The sequence below is a fragment of the Malus sylvestris genome, chromosome 5, assembly GCF_916048215.2.
Source record: "Malus sylvestris chromosome 5, drMalSylv7.2, whole genome shotgun sequence".
In the NCBI taxonomy this organism is placed as follows: domain Eukaryota; kingdom Viridiplantae; phylum Streptophyta; class Magnoliopsida; order Rosales; family Rosaceae; genus Malus; species Malus sylvestris.
Genome location: NC_062264.1, coordinates 32,335,149 through 32,351,386, shown reverse-complemented (window position 1 = coordinate 32,351,386; position 16,238 = coordinate 32,335,149). Strand labels below are relative to the sequence as shown.

The window sequence follows — 16,238 nt, the reverse complement described above, 5'->3', positions numbered from 1 at the left end:
TACAAGAATTAATATTACCGTCTAAACTGGAGTTCATTATCTGGTATTAAACTATGCCACTCACAATCACAAAACATCAAAACTCAAAGGAAGTAAAGACAAATATTAGACAATGAAGATAAGAAGTTGGAAAAATCCCACCACTCAAAGGATTAAAAAGGGTTACTCATGCCAGCTAGGATTTGCAATCAACCTGGCAGTTGTAAAACTAGAAAAATGTTTTAAGCAGCAAGTAAAAGAAGAGGTCCTTCAAACGTGATGACATGTGTTTTAATATTTTCACATGACATCGGATTTTTAGTTTAGAATGTCACAGACTTATGGTGGAGATGTAAGAAACAATTGGGACGTCATTGTTGGAAGAAATCAAACCCACCAAGCACTGTCACGTGGAGAAGGTTAAAATACATGACAATAATTAATTGGGTTAGTTTACTCCACACTTGCGTCATAGTTATAAGTTCGTTCTTCTCCCAACGGGGTTGCTTATTGTTCAATCTAGTTGTTGGCAACCATTCCAAACTGATAAGCACATAGAAGTAGCAGATCATCACTCTGTACACCAAATATTGTAGCAAGACACTGGATGAACATTGGTTAATCAAAATTGCTAAATTTTATTAAATGCAAAATTCAAGTTACAACAACCTTATATACGAGCTACGTTTTTACAGAGGTAAACTCAGAGCAGTTTGTTTTGATTATTTAAGAAAATTCGTCTTCATCATCGGAGGCCGGCAAACCTTTGAGAACATCTCTTAATGCATAGTAATGGCTCACACACTTGTGGTCAGTTATTATGTTGCTTGAAAGCACAATCCTCTGAAAATGCTCACCCGGATGCCTCTTCCAAAGTGTAAAATACTCCCTTCTGCTGCCGCCGCTGCTGGTACGAGCATCCACATTCCTCTTTAGGCAGTAGACGGTACCTGGTACAAATAATTCCTCAGGCACTTTACAGGCAGCTCCTCCACTTTTAATAGCACCAGCATTTTCTGTTACTTCTCTTTCATTTAAAGGGACCCCGGGAGGAGTAGGAATTTTCTTTATGATGGGACCATCTGTTCAGACACCATAAGATAATTTGGTGAAGGGAAGATCATGTGGTGTCGAGCATGTTAAAGCTTAAATTATTCATTAACGATTGATGAGGTATAACGACCCAACTGTTGAGATTTGATCCTTCCCCAACAAAACAAACACCATCAAGCAGAGAAGAACAAGAAATTTCTAGTGCATTCACACCCCTTACTCCAATATGATGAAAATCATTCACACAACATACAGATAAGCCAACAATTATACAATTGAAGGTGCGAAAAATGCAGCCTGAGATTGTTTTGAAGATCAAATCCACATATGCCCAACAATTGCAGCATAAATATTTATCAATGACAGTACAAATATATAGCACTTTTGTTACAAAGTGCATGTCATGACACAGCAATGCATAAAGATACAATTGACTGAGCTAAAATACACTAGCATTGACACACTAGGCACAGAGCAGGGTGGGATTACCAGAAGAATGTTTACTGCTCCCAAACTTTGCATAATCAGAAAGCTTCCGAGCAACATCTTGCACCGAAGACACAACCTGCTTTGCATTTGTAACCAAATCTATGACACTTTTCCAATCTTCCTTCTCAATCACACTCATCCTGCAAAACGTAACGTAGAAACAAATAATTATGAACTGTGAAATTTTGATAAAGCCTTCATTAAATTGCCACTAGTGCAAACAAATTGATGCTCACAAAAGAAGCAACTTTTCCGCTTTCCATTTTCCATGAATTGATGAATGATGCTTCCCAGTTAACATAAATTTGTCAAATTTTCATCCGATTTGGTGCCAGAATTATTCATGGCCAAATTCTTAGCTTATCCACAACAATCCAAGCAAGAGAAATAGACACAAACAAATAAAGGTGCACAATAATTTTAATTCCAAGCAGTAAAACAGGCATAGCATAGACCTTACCAAAAGAAGCGCACATACGTAGTCTTTTCTACCAAAAGAATCGAAAGGCTTATATTTCTAGAATCACCAAAAATCCATAGATTTCCAAATTTCCATGCAGCATTTACCCCAATATGCAAGTTCAAGATCCCGATTCTCTGAATTCTTGAAACTTAGAAATTTCTGATAATAGACAGTGCAGGCAAAGTACCATGAAAGTAGAAAGTATCAATTGCAAGCAATTGATAGACAAAAACTAGTTCAACGTCTTCTTTGAGTTCTTAATCATTTGGTATATGACGCAATTCGGTCTCAATTCAAACGACTAGTGAGCTTATTTTTTCTCAACATATCTTGAAAAAGAGGTGACAAGAAATTATGAAGAAGCACATTTACTTACCAATCGGTTTTAAGAATTTCACTCCTCAACCTCGTTAGAGATGCTGGACTTAGCCTAGGTATAATATCATCCTGCATAAAAAGACGTCTTAAGTTTGTAAGAATTTAAGAAGGGCAAAATAACAAATAAAACCAAAGAAATATAACTGCAACGAGTAGATATAATTAGATTGAAAATGCTTTTTCTAAGTAGAGAATAATTAAATGCATCTTCCCACCTGCATCACAACAGTTGTGACATAACTGGAGCAGCTTTCAGCAAGTTCTTTGGAGACACAAGGTGGCGTTGCATACCCCACGGCAGAGACAATCTCTGGGTTGAACCCCAGCTCCTTAACTGACATTTTACGGAGCATTATTGCAAGTAAAGCAGCTGTAGAACCTCCGAGAGAATGACCAACTAGTCTTAACTTAAATCCCTGTTAATGAATTGGGCTCAACTACAACCAACAATGACAAAAAAATATGGTCGGGAGAAAAAAACATAAAACCCACGAACAAGATTACATCACCCAAAAAAACAATAACAAGGAAAAGTGAGAGTAAAAAGATTCACCACCTTATATTTCTCCAAGCACTTCCTTATATTTCCCATCTCGTGACTAAGAAACCAGCGAGCAGCTTCCGCAGTGCCAAAATGGGTTGAATAACCCTCAAACGTGACTTCATCATCGCTTGAAGAAACAACATCAGTTATAAGGTCATATACAGTATGAGTACCACGGATTCCTAAAATCACAAGTTTTTTACGAGGATCTATCCCTATATAATATCCAGGCCTCATGACACTGGAATCTTTGACAAATTTCAAGACATTGCTTTCACGAAGCATGGTGTTCCTTGCAAGAGCTGCAGTATTATCCTTATAAGAACCTTTCGCTAACTCAGAGTGGTAGATGAGATCTTGCACCTAAAACACAAAGCAAATGCCAAATAACTAATGACAACAACATTTTTACCACAATCAAACTTGCCACAAAATATTATGTGTTTATACAAAGTAAAGAAGCATTTTCAGAATTAAAAAGGTCATGTAATTAGTGTTACCATTGAATCTGAGGAGACCTGAACACCATTAACATCCTCAAACGGATTTACAGAAGCTTGACGAAGATAAATAAGAAACAAACCAATGGTGAGATCACTCAAACTCCAATCCTCAATTCCTATCTTACTCCGTTGGATGTTTGCAATGATCTCTGAGACTGATCGAGTTGTGGATGGGGTTTTGTTTCCCACTCCATTTCCTGCAATTTTCGAAACTGAACAATCTTCACTCACAACTCAAACTGAAAGATTCCAAATTAAACAAATTCAATCAAAAGCAATGACTACCCAAGTTCCAAATGATAAATTTTGATTCTTTTCAACCATGCCAAACCGCATCTTTTAAATTACACAATATTTTTCTCATGCACAGCTAATACTGCAACTTCCAAATTACAAATTCATTCAAAACAATGACTACCCAATTGCCCAAACATGACAAGTTTTTATCTTTTTTAACAAAAACGATATTCTAAACTACTCTAATTTACGGAAAAGGGATTTGAACTCGGGTACCTGCTGGGGTTGGCAGAGCCCACCTGCACAATTGAAGAGCTGGCTCGAGAACTCTGGGCAGCCAAGCAAGCTCCAACCTTTTCTCCTTACCATCCACCAAACCTTCATCCTCACTCGAATAGCTGCTAATGCCATCAGCAGCTTGCGGAGGAACAACAGCTTTCAGCTTTTTCGATGTGTCCGATTCTCCTCCTTTCTCTGCCTTCGAGTGCTGCGATTGAAACCGATTCACGTAGCTGTATACAAACCGCTGGTAAAATTCCTCCCTCTTCACACAGCTTTGCGTAAAATCTACACATTTCGTTATCCAAAATAAAATATAAGCAAACATTCAATCTTGCAGGTTGAAATGAATAAAAGAACAAAGCAAAAGCGCTTTTGGGCTAAAAGTGCTTACACAAGCTGTGGAAGAGCCGCTTGGAGAAACGCTTAGCGAATTCCATAACTAACAGAAAGAGATAGAGAGGGAGACGGGTCGGAGATTTAAGGCGGTTGGCAATGGCTGTGGCGGTGGCCGCGGAGGAGCAATGTACGGAAGAAGAAGAGCAAGTCGGTTGAACCAGCTTCGAGTAGTTTCAGGTTTTTTCCGGGTAAATCAATATGGGTTGGGCCAGGTTGAGAAAAAAGGTCAGGCCCGTAAAGAGACTCCAGGCTCTTAACCCAAATGTTGCCCTAAAGGCCCAAGCTTTCACCATAAATATCCAATCTTTAGGGTTTCTCTGGCATCACCATTTCATTCTCTGCGATAGCAGTGGCGGGAGCCGCTCTGCTACCGAACAGCCCTGGTCTTCCTTTCTGCTTAAACCCTAGAAATCTTCTGTTTCTTTATTTTCGTTTGTTCTGCTAATGCTGGTGAAAACCCTAATCTCTCCTTCTGCTTAGAACCCTAGAAATATTTTTGTGTAGCTTTTGATTTGAAATTGTGCGTCGGGGAGAATTGAGATGAGGATTAGATTTCGTATCCCTATTGGTTTGAACGCCGTGATGATGGCGAAACTATGTATTAGCTCTATCTGATCTTTCTCCCCCCACAGAACCCTAAATCTGCTATTTGATTTTATTCATCAATTTTTGTGTTTTTTTTTTTCAATTTACAATTTTTGTAGTTTTGTATGAATTTTGATCCGAATTTTGAAGGAATTGAAGGGAAATTGGAGGAATTGAGAATGAGGTGATGATTTGAACTTTGTGTTCCCTATTGGTTTGATTTGCCGCAATGATGGCATCAATGTATTAGCTCTATCTGATCATTCTCAATCCTTCCAACTTCTCAAAGAACTTGAAAAAGCAATTCAAATGTAATCAATTATCTAATAATGTTTCGGATGTGTTCTTAATTGGACAAGTCCAAGACAACGTAAATATATATATTGGTTTGACCAACTTTAAATTTGAGTTAGGATCCAGGACATGCTTCGACACTTGTATTTTGACAGGATTGCTGCGAAACCTTTGATTTCGACATTGGTATCGAGACTCTGTTTGCTTCCCGTTGGTTAAATCATTTATAGATTATTTTTGACAAAAAAAAATATATATATATATATATATATATAATTAAAATTATTAAGATATTTATTCGTAATTGAAAAAATGAATACGGTTGGACCTGACAAAATGTTTGTCACAATGTATGACAAAGTGTGTCTTCAGATTTTAACCTTTTAAATTTTAGGAAAATTAATTAAAAATATTTGAAAATTTTGAGTTTTAATGATAATGACATAATTTTCAATGATAAGGATAAAATAAAGGGTAAAGTGAATAGTATCAGGTTTGATTTTTCAACGTAAAAGTATAATTTTTCGTTAAAATGAACAGAACCGTGTGCTTTTCGTTAAAACTTCTTTAAATTTTGGGTTGAAAGACTTATTTTGATTAATGCAATTGGGCGTGAATGAGACTAGGCTGGAGTTGGTGGAATTATGATAAGGGTTTTACGATGTTATGAGATGTGACTTTATTGGATATTCGAGATTAAGTTTATTTAAATTATGAGAGGAGAGATTCGATACAAAATCTCGAAAGCATTGACAAATATTCAACTGAGCTACAATGGATTTTTTTTCAATTATACTTTGCCTATCTGATTTGGAAAAATAATTGAACCCTATATAAAATCGGGAGATGAAATATCCACTCACTAACACTATTTCTTCACCTACTTTTTAATGATATTTTTAATGACAACTCTAACCTTTTGCAAAATGACTTATAAAGTCATCTTTAACTATTTTATTCTTTTATTTTTGTATTAAATTCTGAAAATAGAATGAACAAAAACATGAGCCCAGCAAATTGAAACCACTGCACATAGCACCAACCAAGTTGAAAACCACCGTTTTCCTCATCTCTTATGTCAATTCCTTCCCATCCATTCGAAATCTTCATCAAACACCATAGACCCATTACAATTACCTTAAGAAATCTTACTCTTTTTCTTTTTTCTCTCATACCCATTTACAGTTTCGGTAATCTGTGTGAAATTGTGCTCAGTTCATCTAACTAACGTGATTTTGATACCCCTCTTCTACGATTAGTCATCTACTTGAGTTGTAATTGCAGAGAGCGACTACGAGGTTGATCGAGGATGTTGCTCATCCTCATAGTCTTGATTAAATTAGAGACAAAGTTGGCTGACAGTGAGAAGAGGGTTGCTTGCCGTCTAGTGGGTGGGATATGTGGTGGTGGCTAATTTTCTTTGTAAGGGATAGTTTAGGAATATCAGTGGGTGGAAAAAGAGTGCTTTTCTTTTTTACCTTTAGAGTGGGGTGGGAAAATAAGGTGGGGGTGGGGAAATAGGGTTGTGATGTGGGTTTAGCAACTCTCATAAAATCATAACCCTCATTTTAATTTTATGCTAATTATAACCAAAACTTGAAGTAAAAATACTAATACACCCTTAATCTTAGGTTTCTCACAACAACCAAAATACAAGGATACCTTAAAATGAGGAAATAATCTATCATTTTTTTTGTTTTCATTATTCTCTACAACTTTTTGCAAAATTATCATAAAATTAAAATTATGGCTATAATTTTATATAAAGGATATATTAATAATTGTACATCAAATTTTGGTTATAATTATTATAGAAATAAAATTATGGCTATAATTTTATATGGGATTCAAAATTTTGATTATTTTTCCAAATTTTCTGAATGTTTGGCTGCTGTGGGGCTAAATTCCAAGTGGGATTTAAGGACGTGTTATTTCGGTCTTTTCAATTGGTGGGTAAAGATTACGTTCAATAGGAAAAGGTTTATGAAGTTGCCCATATCTTACTTCTAGGTGTTGTTTTGGCATTGCTCTGCTTAAAAGTATCATCGTTTGGTAGAAAAGTTTAAGACTACCTACATTTTACATCGGTCATGAGGTTTTAATTTTCTCAAATTGCTTCTTAAGGGATTGAAATTGTATCAATTTTATCCTTTCTATATTTGAACGTCTAATAATCCATTAAAATGATGAGTTTTTAGACTACAAATGTGGCTTACATATGACAACTCAATTACAGATTTTACTCTCACTACATCATCAATTTAACGAAGAAAACATAACTTTAACACAACCTGTCTCTCCGAGTTTGTTCCCCTTCGCTCTCCTCTCTCCATCTGACCTACAATCCACCACAGAGACTAATGATATGAAGTTTCCGATGGCTTCTGCACCAACCGGCGGGGTCGTACCAATTTGTAATAGTAACTTGCATCAATACTTGTAAACTTTAAGTTAATTTAAGATACTTGAATTGAAGAGGAATCCATTGAAAAATAATCCTCATTAATCAAAAAGTTTTCAAGTGCGTTGGTCACATCGCTATGGTATTACTAATTCACTTGTAAAATAAGTATTTGATCAAGAAAGTTTTTAGTATGACTACTGAAATGAGTGGTTTTTTTTTTTAGAATATATGAAATGATCCAATGCATGCGCCTGGGTCTCGCAACCCCATTTGCCTATTGTCTTCTTCTATGAGTTTCACTTATTTCCTATCATCTCTCTTTTTGGAAACCATCACACCACCGCATAATATTACTAATCCACAGGTTATAAATGAGTGGAAGATGAATATTAATAATTATATCCACATAATTTAGCATGAGACCAAAAGCTAGACACCTCTATAATCTGCTAAAGCAGTCGGCAATGTTTTCACACCAACTTCCCCACGGCATTATTTTCTTATAAAAAGATGCCTGAAACCTCCCCATTTTGTCACTCATCACAAACAGAAATACCTGTTTACCAACGAAAAGAGTAAACATGGCCGCTTCTGTCTATTTCATTAACATTAGTCATGTTAGCTTCACTTTGTCTCTTTTGAATCTTTGCAGATTAATCAGATAATTCATTGCCGTTTGCTTGTGCAATAAGACTCGTGAGTTTTCTATCCACATTTCTTGATCATGATCTCCATCTTTTCTAAATTAAACAAAGAAAGTATTTCCTTTCGTTCTCTCAATTCTATATAAAGTAGAAAACTACACTCTTTAAACTTGCACTCCAAAAACCAAGCTAGGATCAATAAAGTTGTCACTTAAACTTTTCACTAATCAAAAAGATTTACTTCAAGATGCCTGGGTTGGATCATGAGCTGGAGGAAGAAATGAAACAATTCGATGAAACAAAAGCTGGTGTGAAAGGCCTTGTAGATTCTGGGGTGACCAAGCTCCAAAGGATGTTCAAACACCCTCCAGAGGATCTACCGTCCCCTAACCATAACAATGGCATTAGCAACCGCCAAGTTCCTGTCATTGATCTCGAAGATGTCGAGGACAGCGAAATGCGGAGCAAAATCATCAATGACCTCAGAAAGGCAGCTGAGGAATGGGGTTTCTTTCAGATTGTGAACCATTCAGTTCCACTTGGTGTGATGGATGATGTGCTGAAGGGCATTCGACGATTTCATGAGCAGCCCCAGGAAGCCAAGGAGGTGTGGTATTCACGCGATTTCACGAAGAAGGTCAACTTCGTTAGCAATGCAGAATTCAAGGTGTCTCTTCCAGCTTGTTGGAGAGACACATTGTCTTGCAAGGTCCTAGAAGATGAGCATAACTTCGAGGCAATCCCTGAAATCTGCAGGTAAATAAGTAATGCTACACTCACCAATTATATTAACTTCTGTTCACCAACTTATATCTCCTTGTATCACTCAAATCTGAGCAAACTCTGAAAGCTGTTTAAACACTAAATTATTTATTTTGCAGGGCGGAAATAAAAGAGTATATGAAATACCTTGTTCAAGTGAAGGATAAGCTTTCCAAATTAATTTCGGAATCTTTAGGTCTAAGCAGCGATTACCTTGACAACCTAAGGTGCTTCGAATCGAGGTCATTGGCATGCCACTATTATCCAGTTTGCCCAGAGCCCCATTTGACTCTCGGCGGACACAAGCATTCTGACCTCGGCTTCATCACCTTGCTCTTGCGAGCTAGTGAAGGCCTACAGGTACTTCATCAAAATGTTTGGATTGACATTCACCCAGTGGAGGGAGCTTTGCTTGCCAATGTATCTGATATGCTGCAGGTACTGTAACTAATATAGCTATCTTTTCCTTCTCTTTTATAGCCCGTGTGCGTGATAGAGTACTAATAGGTCCATCTAAATGTTTATTTGCTGTACAGATCATTACTAATGGCAAGTTCAAGAGTGCAGATCACAGAGTAATAATTCCACCGACCCTCGATGCCCTTACATCAATTGCATGTTTCATTGGCACAGACGACCTCCAAAAACCATACGGGCCGTTAAAGGAGCTTATATCCGAAAACAATCCACCAATTTACAAAGAAGTCGTTTTTGGAGAGTACGTGAAACGTTACAAACTATAGGTTCGAAGGAATAAGGATGGTAACTTTGTGCTTCCTCACTTCAGAGTTTCTCTGAGATATGCTAGTTATGTCACGAACCTTGGAAGTGTTATGGTTATGTTGCTATGTTTCTTTTCACTTTTCGGTTCTTGTAGTAATATTGTAATTTTCCTTTTTTTCTGAAGTTCGGTACGGATGATCTTCTGATCATTTCCTCTCTCCATTGTATTAGAGGACAATACAACTAAGAACGTGTACTTCTACATCCGAAATTTCGAGTATGAATATATTGTTGAATCAGGATCAAGACACTACAAAAAAGAAGGCAATACATGGCTATTTTTAGAGTAACTGTTCGGAAGCAAGACGAATTATTCGGACACATTTCCCCCTATAAGACTCAAAACCCTCCAAAATTATTGAAAATACATAATCAATCTGGTGCATGTGTGTATAAATGTATTTTGTATAGCGTCTCTTCTTCCCGGACGTTTTTATTTGTGTGTTTTCGAACTGTGTTTAATTATTCCAACGTGGCAGTGGGACAGCAAACAACTTCATCAGACCATCCTTGCAGTTCTTGCCATCTTTTTCACCGCTGGCAAAGTAGTAAGGCCTCCACTGAGTCAGCTCGACCTTGAAGCCGTCGCCACCTCCCTCCGTCTGACTCGCCAGCAGCTTGGCTTTGCTGAAGTCGCAGGTTATGTAGCTCCACAGGTTAGGCAGTTGGTATACGCTGTAGCCGGAATTTGCCTCGCTAGGTGGATCATATTTGAACACTGCAAAATAAACAACAATAATTGACGCATGCACGTAATAATCGAGCTATGACATCTGCTCTTTTACTTAAAAAACTGATTTCGATATGGCATTGATAATATGTTGATATTATTGTTGCAAACAAAATATAACATACCGATGCATTATCGATACAGTATCAATATGCTATTGACTACTCTAAATTTGTAATGAAAGAATGGTTGTCATACAAAAAGATTTTAACGCACATAAATCGTTAGAACGTGCTAACCTAATTGGTCATTTTTGTAAAAGGGGCTGTTTTGGAGAGCCCAATCAGTGTAGTTGAACCCGAAACGCCAGCCTTCGGACCCTCCAACGATGACGGTTCTGGCCTCGCTCACTGCCAATAGAGAGGCAGCAGCAAGGAGGAGGATGAAACCTTGTGCGTTAGAACTCAAAGCCATTGTTACACCTTCAGTAATGTACGAAAAGTATATAAACTTGAATGTGTGAGAAGGTGATGAAAAAAATGAGAGGGTCGTGGGGCTTATATAGGAAATCAAAAGTGACTAGTACTGCTTCTCTCTCTTTGGTTGGTAAAAATGTGAGGCTTTTGATTCAACTAATTCAGCATTTTCACATTTCCAAGCTCCAGAAGCTGAATTTTAAAACCCTTTTTCTCATTTGGAAATTACTGAATTGCCAACTTTCAGATTGCATCATGAGTTTTTCTCGTTAATTAACTGGTTGTGTGTTAACATAAACCGGAAAACTGGAGGGGTAAAAGAGTAAAATTGATTGGCTGATGACAAGTGATTCTGGTCATCGTAAATTTGGTAATTATCCATGAAGAGCAAGAATTTCATGTGATTGCTATGATTAGTGGCGCATTAACAGTTTAGAGACATTTGAAAGGTCAACCAAGGCAACGGAAGGCAAAGCGTGGGTATGTTTTGAGACGAGAATTCAACGAAATATTCTATAATGATATTACGGTTTGATGGTATTCCTCTTCACTTGTAAATGAGAGGTTTTAGGTTTGAAGATCGTAGATAGTGAATTCAGTATTTAATTATGTTGCTCATTTTATGATTTATCCGAACTCCTCTATTTCCTTGGTATAAAATATATTTTTGTACTAAAAAATTATTCTATAATGAAAAACCTTTTAAAGTCATAAATTTTTTTACTTGGTATATACTTTTGGTGGGTCAACTCGGCTTACGGTGGTTAGGAATGAAAAGATGAGGTTGTATTTCATCCATAATGCAAAATGAATTTAGGCGGGATAGGGGCAGTGCCTCGTCCTGCGAATTGGAATAAACTTCATATTATAATAAGTTATAATTTTTCTTGTCCTATCTAAAGGAAACACATCTCTATATAATTATATTGTCAATGAGTACAAAAATAAGGAACTTGGATCCTCTCCTGAGCCCAATGAGAGGATCCTCCTGACCAAAGAACTTGAACCGTTAAATAAAAATTCAACGGCTACAAACAGGATGTCCCTTTAAAGTTATAATAATTATAGCCGTTGGATGCTGACCAAAGGACTTGAGCCGTTTGATGAAAATTCAACGGCTACAAACAGGAGGTCCGTCTAAAGTTATAATAATTATAGCCGTTGGATGAAAATCCAACTGTCCAAGTTCTTTGGTCAGGATGATCCCTCCTTGAGCTCAGGAGAGGATCCAAGTCCAAAAATAAGCAAGAAATAGAATATTTGGCACACAAGAAATCCGATTTATAAAATACAACATTCATTAATGATAAATAAGTCAATCAATAATATTTTAGTTATGTATTGGAATAAACTCCATATTGTAATAAGTTGTACTTTTTCTTGGTCTCATCTTAAAGAAATACACCTCCACATAATTATAATTGTATTAAGTAAACAAATATGCAAGAAATAAAACACTTGATGTCCAAGGTATCCTCTTTAGAAAATACAATTCATTCCGAATAAATAAGTCAATAAATAATTTTCATTAATTACACCTCTATTAAGTAATAACTCCCTAAAGTGTAAATGGTCTGGTCCCAATTGTATTTAACTTTAGAAAGGTTTTACTGTATTTCAATCTTGCAGATGGCATTTTACTACAGATGATGGCGTTCCACTGATCTTTCCTCCTATAATAACTAACTATTTACCCTACTGACACTATTGTTTATATATATATATATATATATCAATCCCCTCCTATTGAGAAATCCCTCAAGTATATATACACACAAAGGATCAATAGCATTTTTTTAATTTAAAAATAAGATTTTTTTTTAGTCACAAATGGTCATGAAATTGACATAAGCAATCAAGATAGTCTCTAAAGTTGAAAATCAATTAATATAGTCTTAGAAATAGGTGTGTCAAATTAATGTGGTCCTTCTGTCACAATTCTGTAAAAAAAAGTTATGTTATGGGCAGATTTGGGACATAAATGGATCCCGCAAGTCTTTTTTTTATTATTTTTTTATCACAAATGATCCCTAAAATTGACCACACCAAGATGGTCCTTGAAATAAAACATCAAGCAATGTAGTCCTAGAAATAGGTGTCTCAAATCAAGTGGTCATGCCGTTACAATTTTGTCAAAAATTCTATTATATAGTGATGTGACACATAAATAGGTTTCACAAGATTTAAGAGTTTTTTTTTTTTATCATAAATAGTTCCTGAAATCGATAGTTAAATTCACACTTAACGTACATAATAGTTGAATTCATTATATTAATCGAATGGTTATGATTTTGTTAAATATGAATAAATGCATCGATATTACATGTAAAATCCCGGTATCCGTGTCAATGTGTCACCCATTCTCGTTCGGGTAAGATTACACATATACCACATCGACAAATTTGCTAACAAATAGGTGGAAGAAAATTGCAAAACTTCTAGGAGGCGCCACAACTTGTGCGGATGAAATGCCCAACGAACTTTAACTGTTTTTCAAACCCAAAACGTCTTCTCCAACCGCCCAAAACCCAAAACCCTCAGAACCCACCATCCATAGTTGAAAAATTAACGAAATGTTCGACTCCAACGGAGCTAGAAAGTTTATGTGCCTCAATGATCAAGACCAATGCCATCCAAGACTCTTTCTTTACGAACCAACTCATCACCGCCTTTTCGACCTTTTCCCGCCTAGATTATGCAGTTTTAGCCTTCACCCAGATGGAAAATCCGAATGTTTTCGTCTACAATGCGATGATCAGAGGCTTTGTTCATTGCGACCACCCGTTTCAGGCTTTGAATTGTTACATCAATATGTTGAGGGACATGGTTTTGCCTAGCAGTTATACGTTTTCGCCATTGATCAAGGCCTGCACCTCTCTGTCTGCATTGCGGGTTGGAGAGTCTGTTCATTGTCACATTTGGAGAAATGGGTTTGGCTCACATGTGTTTGTTCAGACTGCTTTGATTGATTTTTACTCGAAGTTGCGCCGAATAAGTGAATCCAGAAGGGTGTTTGATGAAATGCCTGACAGAGACGCTTTTGCATGGACTACAATGGTTTCGTCTCATTCTCGAGTGGGGGATATGAGTTCGGCGAGGATATTATTTGATGAGATGACGGAGAGGAATGCAGCTACTTGGAATACAATGATTGATGGCTACGCAAGAGTAGGCGATGTGGAGTCTGCAGAGTTGTTGTTTAATCAGATGCCAACTAGGGATATAATATCATGGACTACTATGATTGATTGCTATTCTCAGAACAAGAAATTTCGAGAAGCGTTAGCAGTTTTCGATGACATGAGGACAAATGGGATCGGCTCTGATGAAGTGACCTTGGCAACTGTTATTTCGGCTTGTGCCCATCTCGGAGCTCTTGACTTGGGAAAAGAGATACATCTTTACGCAATGGAGAACAGATTTGATCTCGATGTTTATATCGGATCTGCACTGATTGATATGTATGCTAAGTGTGGCACATTGGAGAGGTCTCTTTTGGTTTTCTTTAAATTGCGGGATAAGAACCTGTTCTGCTGGAATGCAGCGATCGAAGGGCTCGCAGTTCACGGATATGCAAAAGAAGCACTAGCAATGTTCAGCAAGATGGAGAGAGAGGAGATCAAGCCAAATGGGGTTACTTTTGTAAGTGTCTTAAGTGCCTGCACTCATGCAGGACTTGTAGAAGAAGGCCACAGGAGATTTTCAAGCATGATCCAGGATTATTCCATCCGTCCCGAAGTTGAGCACTATGGATGCATGGTGGATCTGTTGAGCAAAGCCGGCCTGCTTGAAAATGCACTAGGGTTGATAAGAAGCATGGAGTTTGAACCGAACTCTGTTATATGGGGTGCATTGTTAGGTGGATGCAAGCTTCATAAAAACTTGGAGATTGCTCAAGTTTGTGTCGAGGGGTTGATGGTGTTGGAGCCAAATAGTAGCGGGTATTTCAACCTTTTGGTGAACATGTGTGCTGATGCAAAACGATGGGGAGAAGTTGCGGATATTCGAGCCACCATGAAGGAACTCGGAGTTGAAAAGGGATGTCCTGGGTCCAGTTGGATAGAAATGGAAAGGAAAGTTCATCAGTTTGCAGCGTCTGATGAATCTCATTCAGCTTCTGCTGAAATTTACTCGTTGCTGGCGGAATTATATGTGCAGCTGAAACTTGATGTTTATGTTCCTGAACTTGATGTTTGTGTTCCTGAAACTTGATGTTTATGTTCCTGAACTTGGCTCTGAGTCACAAGGAAGTTGGTTTGCCCTGAATAACCCCCAAATCTCGTCTGCTGCTTGCAAATGTTGTTTTCTCGTTCGTGCATAAATTGACTCAGTGACTGGACAAAATAACCCCCAAATCGCCCGTCAGGGGCTGCGGAGGATAGTTTTTTTATACTTCTATTTTCTTCTTGGGCCGCACAAACTCATTATTTATATTTCCGCTTTAATTATTCAATCCAAAAACTAAAAAGAAAAAAAAAATGTTATTGTCACTTTAAAAATCTCATTCTACACTCTTCACAAATGTATTTTTCTTTCCAAATATTAAAAGTTTGGAGTGTAGAATGAGATTTTTAGAGTGCCAATAATAATTCCCAAAAAAAATAGACTATGAGATATAGAGGAGTCTTGTTTTGAAATTAAGCCGTTACTTTCATAAGCTTCTGAGAAAAATAAAAATCCATGGGTATTTCTGTAAACTACCAAAAGTAGGGGTTAATTACACTAATATCTCAATTTATCGAGATTTCACAAAACCTCCTCATATATGAGACGTTATACTAACACATATTCATGTTTTAATTCACTTTCACATAACCCATTCAATCAAAATTATGCTAATAAATTGACAACTTTACCCTTATAACTAATTAATTAAATAATAAAAAAACATATTAGAAAAAGAAAATATTAAAAATAAATGAATTCAACATTAAAAAAATTAAAAACTTAAAATTTTGAAAAGAAAAAAAGGAGAAAACCCTAAACCCTCCCCAGCCCTACGCCCCAGAGTTCTTCCTCCCGCCGTCCCACCATCTCCACCTTCATCCCTAAACCCTACCCTCCCTAGCTCCTTCAGTGCCTTTTCTTCATCTTTTTCCTTTTAAAGGTTGGCCAAATCGGACTCGTCTTACTCGTTCTTCTCGGCCTTGGAGGACGTTGGTGAGTCTTTAGCTTGAGTATCAAAGTCTCAGATTTTTCTGTTAAGTAGTTATTTTCTGACGATTAAATAAATGAGAAGTGTGAGGCACTGAAAAAATAACGTTTTTTGGCTTAATTGTGATTTTTGGATTCCAAG

At 37.0% G+C, this 16,238-nt stretch overlaps 4 protein-coding genes and 2 non-coding genes across 7 annotated transcripts; 4 read left to right on the top strand and 2 right to left on the bottom strand.

Annotated features, from left to right (window-relative positions):
* Positions 1 to 593: 593 nt before the first annotated feature.
* LOC126624796 (uncharacterized) lies at positions 594 to 4,594 on the bottom strand. 2 transcript variants are annotated; one of them, XM_050293906.1, is made up of 8 exons: positions 4,320 to 4,594; positions 3,923 to 4,213; positions 3,407 to 3,621; positions 2,919 to 3,269; positions 2,578 to 2,778; positions 2,361 to 2,431; positions 1,522 to 1,661; positions 594 to 1,061 (listed from the first exon to the last, which is right to left on the bottom strand). In XM_050293906.1, the coding sequence occupies exons 1-8, from the start codon at positions 4,363 to 4,365 to the stop codon at positions 706 to 708; spliced, it is 1,671 nt and encodes a 556-aa protein (XP_050149863.1). In that variant the 5' UTR covers positions 4,366 to 4,594; the 3' UTR covers positions 594 to 705. The 2 variants fall into 2 exon arrangements, with proteins under 2 accessions (XP_050149863.1, XP_050149864.1); XM_050293907.1 differs by having other exon boundaries at positions 3,407 to 3,606; positions 4,320 to 4,582.
* Positions 4,595 to 4,857: 263 nt separating this feature from the next.
* Positions 4,858 to 4,945, top strand: LOC126624885 (small nucleolar RNA Z102/R77). Its single transcript, XR_007624259.1, has one exon. It is a non-coding gene; the product is annotated as a small nucleolar RNA Z102/R77 (small nucleolar RNA).
* A 141-nt stretch (positions 4,946 to 5,086) lies between these two features.
* Positions 5,087 to 5,175, top strand: LOC126624884 (small nucleolar RNA Z102/R77). Its single transcript, XR_007624258.1, has one exon. It is a non-coding gene; the product is annotated as a small nucleolar RNA Z102/R77 (small nucleolar RNA).
* Positions 5,176 to 8,032: 2,857 nt separating this feature from the next.
* On the top strand, positions 8,033 to 9,896 carry LOC126623760 (1-aminocyclopropane-1-carboxylate oxidase homolog 3-like). The gene is made up of 4 exons (XM_050292744.1): positions 8,033 to 8,303; positions 8,499 to 9,007; positions 9,133 to 9,451; positions 9,550 to 9,896. The coding sequence occupies exons 2-4, from the start codon at positions 8,499 to 8,501 to the stop codon at positions 9,754 to 9,756; spliced, it is 1,035 nt and encodes a 344-aa protein (XP_050148701.1). The 5' UTR covers positions 8,033 to 8,303; the 3' UTR covers positions 9,757 to 9,896.
* Positions 9,897 to 9,993: 97 nt separating this feature from the next.
* LOC126623761 (uncharacterized) lies at positions 9,994 to 10,992 on the bottom strand. The gene is made up of 2 exons (XM_050292745.1): positions 10,766 to 10,992; positions 9,994 to 10,514 (listed from the first exon to the last, which is right to left on the bottom strand). The coding sequence occupies exons 1-2, from the start codon at positions 10,938 to 10,940 to the stop codon at positions 10,255 to 10,257; spliced, it is 435 nt and encodes a 144-aa protein (XP_050148702.1). The 5' UTR covers positions 10,941 to 10,992; the 3' UTR covers positions 9,994 to 10,254.
* A 2,318-nt stretch (positions 10,993 to 13,310) lies between these two features.
* Positions 13,311 to 15,334, top strand: LOC126621175 (pentatricopeptide repeat-containing protein At1g06143). Its single transcript, XM_050289579.1, has 2 exons — positions 13,311 to 15,139; positions 15,183 to 15,334. Exons 1-2 carry the CDS (start codon positions 13,406 to 13,408, stop codon positions 15,261 to 15,263), a joined length of 1,815 nt encoding a protein of 604 aa, XP_050145536.1. The 5' UTR covers positions 13,311 to 13,405; the 3' UTR covers positions 15,264 to 15,334.
* Positions 15,335 to 16,238: the final 904 nt, after the last annotated feature.